The sequence below is a fragment of the Sinocyclocheilus anshuiensis genome, unplaced genomic scaffold (assembly GCF_001515605.1).
Source record: "Sinocyclocheilus anshuiensis isolate Anshui unplaced genomic scaffold, SAMN03320099.WGS_v1.1 scaffold1460, whole genome shotgun sequence".
NCBI lineage: Eukaryota > Metazoa > Chordata > Actinopteri > Cypriniformes > Cyprinidae > Sinocyclocheilus > Sinocyclocheilus anshuiensis.
The window spans coordinates 82,230-90,431 of NW_015542407.1; the positions used below are offsets into that span (position 1 = coordinate 82,230).

The following is an 8,202-nucleotide window of genomic DNA, read 5'->3' on the forward strand; positions in this document are numbered from 1 at the left end:
GCCAAAAGGCTCAACCCAGCATTTGGATTTAAAAAAATAACCCAGGATTTTTTTAGAGTGTACATACTACAACCAAAAATATAAAATAGTGAATATTCAAGTTGTTAAGGCATGACACCCCACACTCTAAAAAATGCTAAATGTTTAACCCAACCTTCTGGGTAGTAACCCAACCACTGGGTCAAAACAACCCGATTGCTGGGTTTGTCCCTATTTTACCCAGCACCGGGTTGTATTTAACCCAGCATTTTTTAGAGTGCAGGTGAATAGAGTACATTCGTTTTCTGAAATGTTATGTTTAAATATGAAAATGAGGCATTATCTAATTAAATATGCACTCATTTTTATACATAAAAAAAAAGAACATTGGATAAAGCCAGGTTCAAAATTCTTTTTTGACTTTGTTGACACATAAGAGTTAAAGGTTTTTATAGAGGGGGTTTTGGATCTCTCCTTTTATCACTCCATAAATCAGAAAATACTGTCAAAAATAAATTATTTACCAGGTTTTTTAGGAATAAAATGTTATATAAGTCATTGTGAATGATATATGAACAAATCCCTCAAAACAAAACTTCAAATTATAGATAGGAACAAAACTGCTAAGTTTAGTGTATGTAAGTGCTACTCAAGTAGAGAAAAAAACTTACTTTGAGAAAACCTCCTTTCATTGAAATCTACAGATGCAAATAGGTAAAGTACAATAATAAAATCAAGCGAATGATATATGAACAAACCGCTCTGTAAACACTTTCAGAATATATATAGGAATAAAACTGTAAAGTTTGGTGTATGTAAGTGCTGCTGAAGTGGAGAAAAAACTCACAGAAGAAATGTGTTGTAATTTAAATCTACAGATGCAAATAGGTAAAGCAGAAAAGCACAATAATAAAATCAAGCGAATGATATATGAACAAACCGCTCTGTAAACACTTTCAGAATATATATAGGAATAAAACTGTAAAATTTGGTGTATGTAAGTGCTGCTGAAGTGGAGAAAAAACTCCAAATAAATAAAAAATAAGAAATGTATTGTTATTGAAATCTACAAGTGCAAATAGTTAAAGTGCATTAAAAGAAACACTTATAAGTGTATTTTGGATGTTGTTTTTTCAAAAGGTCTGAAAGTAGACAGGCTTTGGAAGCAAAATAGACCAAAATCTCAAAACTGTGGTGTTGTGTCAGGAGGATGATTTCCTATTGAAAGTTATCTGCTTTATTTCATTGGGCTGAAAATACCCATGATTAGATCACCCTAACAAACATCTTTTACGAGTTAATAACATTTCTCCAGAGTTACGCATTTCACACTTTTCCCAAAGACTCCCTTTAAGGATTTCTCCTCTGTTTTTTTGCCCTCTGCCTCTTCTCTGCGATATGGTCTTCCGCCCTCTGGTTTTCCCACCCTGGTTTTGCAACCGGTTATCCAGCTTTAACTGTTTCCAGACCTCTAAAACCCCCACCCCCACTCCATCCATCCCTCCGTCCATTTCCACCCACAACAACCCTGTCTGATTAACCTTAATTTAGTAAGTAATTTTAGTGTGAGTAATTTCCTTACTCTCACACACACACACACACACACACACACACACAAGTTTGTTTTTGTGAATTGTGGGGACATTCCATAGGCGTAATGGTTTTTATACTGTACTGTATACAAACCGTATTTTCTATTGCCCTACACCAACCCTACCCCTTACAGGAAACTTTCTGCATTTTTAGATTAAAAAAAAAAAAGCTCATTCAGAATGATTTATAAGCCTTTTGAAATACGGGAACACTCAAAATGTCCTCATAAATCACCTTCTCATTGTAATACCTATGTCATACCCATGTCATTATACAAATTTGTGTCCTCATAAATCACAAAAACGTGTGCACACATGCACGCATACACACACACACACACACATCCTGGAGGATTTGAGTATTTTGTGACCTCTGTCCTCTGTGAATGATCTCTAGAACACCTTGAAAGGGATCAGATCTCTCATAATTAGACAGATCCTGTAAACTTTAATGTTTATATGCAGATTTAGAAGCAAACTTTATCTAGTTTTTCAGACATCTTTATAGTTGTGTAAGCCAGTCCTTACTAGTACTAGTGCAGATAATAATGTGATCAAACCTCTAAGTATTAACACTAACCAGCGTTGTTTTAGTGTCATTGATATACTATTTTATATATTATTATTATTTATATATTTTGAATTAGATTTTTTTTTTTTTTTTTTTTTTTCTCTTTAATTTTAGTTAAAGTTTTAGTAATTTTGTTAAGTTTTTGTTATTTTTAAATGTCCATATAGTTTTTATTATTTTGTATTTATTAGTTTATTTAATTTTAGTTATTTTATTACTTAAAAGTTAGTTACTTTAGTATTTACAAATTAAACTAATCAAAGATGAGAAATATTTCCTCGACAAATAGCTACAATAAAAGTTGTAGTTTTTTTATGTTATTTCAGTTAATGTTTATTTTAAGTAGCGAAAAAGCTTTTTTTTTAGTTTTGTTTCTCTAACACTATTAATGTTGAGTTTGTGCATTGTCCCTGCAACACTGATTCCTCAAATCACGTATCTTGTGGAGGAGAAGTGTGCTGTTTTTTACATTTTATTATTATTTTTTTTGTATTTATGTTTTTATGCTGTTGTTTTGTTGGGATGCTCACCGTGACCATGAGTAGATGCCAGTGAATGTGCTGCAGTGAAAAATGCAACAATCACAGCGTTTGTGAAACATGCTACTGTTTGTGTGCAGTCAGGCATGTATGTCCCTCTCTGAAGCCTGTGTGAGAAACAACCCGTGTGTTATTCCACAGCGCTGGACACACAGGAGGCACATCCAGTCATCTGAATGCAGAAGAAAGTTAAATATCCTTTCATGGAAATACAGTCATGAACTCTTTGTATATTCTTTTGTGTGCATGAGCTTTTAAAAGGTCTTCACTAGAAGTCACACTGAGTGAATTTTCTCTTTTGTAAAAATAAATGTTGAGGTAAGTTTGGTAAGATTGCTGTTTCTTTTGGCTTTGAGGTGAATCAATCCTGAGTTGTTTTCCCTCTGTCTGTAGAGTCTAAACGTGTCCTGCTCTGGAAGGCAGCATGAAGAGTTTCAGCCAGTCCCAACTGACTGCCATTACAACAGGTAACAGACTAAACAAACCTCAAAATAATGTTACAATCAAAAACTAACCAAATAAACTCAAACCTAAAGCTCAGAATATTCTGCACTTGACTTGTTTAATGTAACTCAAAAGACTTTCTTGTATTGCTTATTTCACACATTCGGTTATTAAAAACAAACTGAGCCAGATGCAATAAAGTGAAATAAAACAAAAACTTACATGTGTATTTTGGATGTTTCTTTCCACTATATTAAAACAAGATGTTATAGAAGCAAAATAGTTAAAAATTAACCAGTGCCAGTTTTGCCTGTAGTGTCTTGCCTTAAAACTTATCTTAAAATTTAGATAAATACAGAGTTCTGGCATGAAACTCTAGATGGCGCAGTCCGATAGGTCTAACTCAATCTGACCTAATGACATCATCACATAGCACAGCTGATTGGTTCTCTCCTGTATCGGTAGCCAATGAGCTCGCTGCTCAACATTCAAATATATGATTAGGCTTGCAGTAGCTGTTGCAGCTTGCTTCAGAAACCCTCCACCTTCCCCAGCTCCACCTGTATAGATCTGCTACGAGATGATTCATGTATGCTATATGGGGGTTATTTCATGTATGTTATAATTGCAGCAGCAATATTTCTTACATGCTCACAGCAGCATGTTGTGGATGTATTGGCAGTAGCAAGTCTCGGTACTTGCTCTGCTGCAGCAGCAGCGTAGCAGATCTATTCGGCCAAGACCAAATACATTAACATTGTCATGTACATTACCATGCCAATCCCTCCGAGAGTTGTCATGACAGAAAATAGATTATTGTAATTGAAATCTACAGATGCATATAGATAAAATGTAGTAAAATAAACACTTAAATGTGTATTTTGAATGTTTTCTTTCCACTATTTTGAATGAAGACATGTTATAGATCTATTTTTTGGCAAAATAGCCCAAAATCGTGAAATTGAACAATGCATGCAAAAAACTAGTGTCTCATCTTAAATAACTTAAAAATATACGAGAATGCGATTTTAAAAGCTCTAAAACTTACAGTAAAATGTTCTTCCCAAAATTCTCAGGGAGGAACCCTGACATTTGTTTTCCCCAAATTATTTTTGCACGTTGAGTTATTGTAGAGCAGTATTGTTTGAGTGAAGTGGTATTAATGTCATTGCTGGTTTTTGGGCAGGTTTGCTCCTGCTCTGTCTGGGTAGTTCAGGTCTGGAGCTCAATCCCAGCATCACTCAGGTCGTCCTCTCCATCAACTCCTCCTTCAGCATCACCTGCTCTGGCTGGAGTAATGTCACCTGGCGCTTCAAGCGGGAGGAGAAAGTTCCGGAGTTCCACACCGAGAAGCGAAGTCCCTCCTCCAGCGTTCTCAGTCTGGAGCAGGTGACGTGGAGACACACGGGCGTCTATGTGTGTTTAGAGAACGGGACAAACGAGACCAGAGAGGTGGCTGTGTTTGTGCCTGGTAAGAACTCATGAAAATATTCAAAACAATTTAATTTATACATTTCTTAATGAATTGCTTAATTAAGTGACTACTAGTGGGTAGAGTTTTCAAAAGTGCATGTAAATCAACAGATATTGTATATTTGAACATTTTAACATTAGAATGTTTTTGTGATTTTTCCATTGATTTAATGTTGTGTGAATTTTATTTGATCCATTTTCTCACTTCCATATTCATTCATTTGTTCTTTCATTCACTTGTGCATTGAATTATTGGTCTTCACATTGATTCTTTTGTTCATTCACTCGTACATTCATTCCTTTATTGATTCTAACATTATTTGTGCATTCATTCATTTGGTAATTCTCACATTGATTTAATTAAGTCATGCATTCATTCATTTATTTCTCATATTGATTTTTTTTTTGTTCATGCACTTATGCATTTATTTATTTAATTCTCACAGTGATTTATCTGTTCATTCACTAATGCATTAATTAATTTGTTGATTCTCACATTGATTTGTTCGTTTATTCCCTCATGCATTCATTCATTTTATTCTCACAGTGATTCATTTGTTCATATACTCATGCATTCATTCATTTGAATATTCTCACACTGGGTTTTGTTCATTTATTCACTGACACATTCATTCATTTATTGATTCTCACATTGAAACATTTATTTATACATTTTCTCACACATTAATTCATTAATTCTCACATTACTTTCTTATTTCACTTATTTCTTGATTCCTACATTAATTGATTCATTCACTTATGCAGTCATTTATTTACTCACACATTCATTCATTTATTGATTCTCACATTATTTTGTTCATCCACTCATTAATTTATTCTTTTGTTATTGTCAAACATTTATTCATTTATTGATTTTTTTCATTCATTCACTCACTCTCTCATGCATTCATTCATGTATTAACACCTTGAATTATTTGTTCAGTCACTGAATTATTTGCATCCATTCATTTGATTCCTACATTGATTCAGTTGTTCATTTGCTCATGCAATCATTCACTTATTGATTCATTCGCACACACACTGATTCACTGATTCTGTTCTCCTCAGATCCTGAGGTGTGGTTCCTCGAGAACGATCATGTCATGGTGACTAAGACGCGAGAGGAAGGCACGATCCCATGTCTGGTAACGGATCCCTCGATAAACGTCACGCTGTACGAGAAAGACTCAGAGATAATGGTGGAGGGTTCGTACAACCCCAGCATGGGCTACACCGCCGCCCTGGAGGACAGAACCTACAAATGCAAAGGAGAGCTGAACGGAGAGGAGAAAGAGTCCATCCCCTTCTACGTCTTCAGTATATTTGGTACCTTTGCATTTTGATCCAATGCTCTTTTTATACCATTAGAAGGGTCTTTTTTGCTCAAATGTTGCTCTTTTATTGCTCAGTAGACTTACTGGAATTTCCAATCGTGCTTTATTTACATTTTTTTTTCAATTGCTAACAAGCGTTTACCAATACTTAAAGTACTTTTTCTAAACTCTTAACACAGCAACACACCTACATCACACAATTAGCCAAATAGTTAATTTACTGGCCAAAACCAAATTTTGTTAAATAAATACAAACTCTACATTTCAAAATGCTGAATACCTTTTCCAACATATACTAACTCAATCAAAACACATCAAACCCGATTTGTCATTCGGTCAAAACGTTAGCACTACTTTTCTATCCATCAGGGACATCATAGCACAGTGACTGTCAAAATACTAACAGTTGATGGCTTTACAAAAACTGCATTACTTGTCATGTTTCAATTCTACCTGCATATAGACAATATCAAAATCCATTGTTTTTTGTAATTTAGTTACCTTCATCTGAAACCCATTTTACATTTTTAATTGTTGAATGTGTTCATTCTTGGCAACATACTGTCTAAAATTGAATGAGTCATTATTTTATATAATGTACAATAGAAATAAATAGGGTCCCCTATGCAGAAATTCAATTGGATTAAAATTGCTCTCCAGTGGGTGGGGGTTGGATGATGGTGCCCCCATGGTAGCTGATGCGATCAACAAAAATTCCAACATGCATGGCCTTTGGTTACTATGCAAGCTTGTTTCCTTCACAGAATAAAAAAGTAAAAACAGTAATTGTGACCTTTTTATCTCACAATTTGGACTTTTGAATTTGGAGCATTTCAGTCCTCAGTAGTGCAACTGAAGCAAACAATCAGCTATGGGTGGCAAGACACTGTCAGAAGATCTCCAGGATAAAGTTGTGGACAGGCACAAGTCAGGAGATGGATACAAGAAAAATGTCAAAGGCTTTATCAATGCCTAGAAGCACAGTGAAGTCTATTATTAAGAAGTGGAAGGTATTTTGTACAACACAGACCCTCCCTGGATCAGGACGTCACTCCAAACTGGATGAAAGAGCCGGAGGAAACTGGTCAGAGAGGCGACCAAGAGGCCTACAGCAACTCTGAAGCAGCTGCAGGAATTTATGACAAAGAGTGGTCCTTGTGTGCATGTGATAACAATATCACAAATTATCCATTAATGTGGCTTGTATGGAAGGGTTGCAAGAAAAAAGCCACTCCTCAAGAAAGGCCACATGCAGTAATGACTGAGCTTTGCCAAAATGCACCTTGAAGATTCTGAGGCAGATGAGACTAAAATGTAATTATTTGGCCTCAACACCAAATGATATATCTGGCGGAAATCCAATAGCAACACACCTACATCACACAATTAGCCAAATAGTTAATTTACTGGCCAAAACCAAATTTTGTTAAATAAATACAAACTCTACATTTCAAAATGCTGAATACCTTTTCCAACATATACTAACTCAATCAAAACACATCAAACCCGATTTGTCATTCGGTCAAAACGTTAGCACTACTTTTCTATCCATCAGGGACATCATAGCACAGTGACTGTCAAAATACTAACAGTTGATGGCTTTACAAAAACTGCATTACTTGTCATGTTTCAATTCTACCTGCATATAATAGACAATATAAAAATCCATTGTTTTTTGTAATTTAGCCTTCAGTTTACCTTCAACTGAAACCCATTTTACATTTGTAAGTGTTGAATGTGTTCATTCTTGGCAACATACTATCTAAAACTGAATGAGTCAAGGGGCTGATCCTTTTTCCAACTCAGTGATTCTGTTTGTTTGTTTTTTTTTTTTCAAATTTTTCTGACATGTTGGTGTTATATCTTTCATGGTATTTTTATATCATAACATGGTATTTTGCAGTAAACAAAACTTGGTTCTTGCGAGACTAGCATATTCTCTCCAGAGCTTACACTACACCTACGTCCAGTGTCATAAGCTGGAATGCCACTCTCTTGAGAACGTGAACGTTTTAAATATGGATATTTTTCTTACACAAACGCATCGCTTCGCTTCAGAAGGCCTTTATTTTCATAATGATTTTTTTCTTCTCAAACCTTGTCTGTGGTGTAAAAACACCCCTGGCCAAATGCCCGCAGAGACTTATTACTTATTTTCTTATGAATAAACATTTGTCTACTCGGCTAGTTGATACAGATACATAGTAACTTAGGCTATAGGCTATGACAAACAATATAAAAACAGACGTCACATAGGGCTAAATGCATGG

At 35.0% G+C, this 8,202-nt stretch overlaps 1 protein-coding gene across 5 annotated transcripts in view; it reads left to right on the forward strand.

Annotated features, from left to right (window-relative positions):
• pdgfrb (platelet-derived growth factor receptor, beta polypeptide) overlaps nucleotides 1–8,202 on the forward strand; it is a 61,644-nt gene that overhangs the window by 17,386 nt on the left and 36,056 nt on the right. For 4 of the 5 annotated variants that reach the window (XM_016492298.1, XM_016492300.1, XM_016492296.1 and 1 more), the window contains exons 2-4: nucleotides 3,075–3,148; nucleotides 4,312–4,596; nucleotides 5,667–5,924. In XM_016492298.1, coding sequence (XP_016347784.1) covers nucleotides 3,106–3,148; nucleotides 4,312–4,596; nucleotides 5,667–5,924 — 586 coding nt within the window. In that variant the 5' untranslated portion in view covers nucleotides 3,075–3,105. Of the gene's footprint in view, nucleotides 1–3,074; nucleotides 3,149–4,311; nucleotides 4,597–5,666; nucleotides 5,925–8,202 lie in introns of those variants that run through there. The other variant, XM_016492301.1, reaches the window with a different exon arrangement.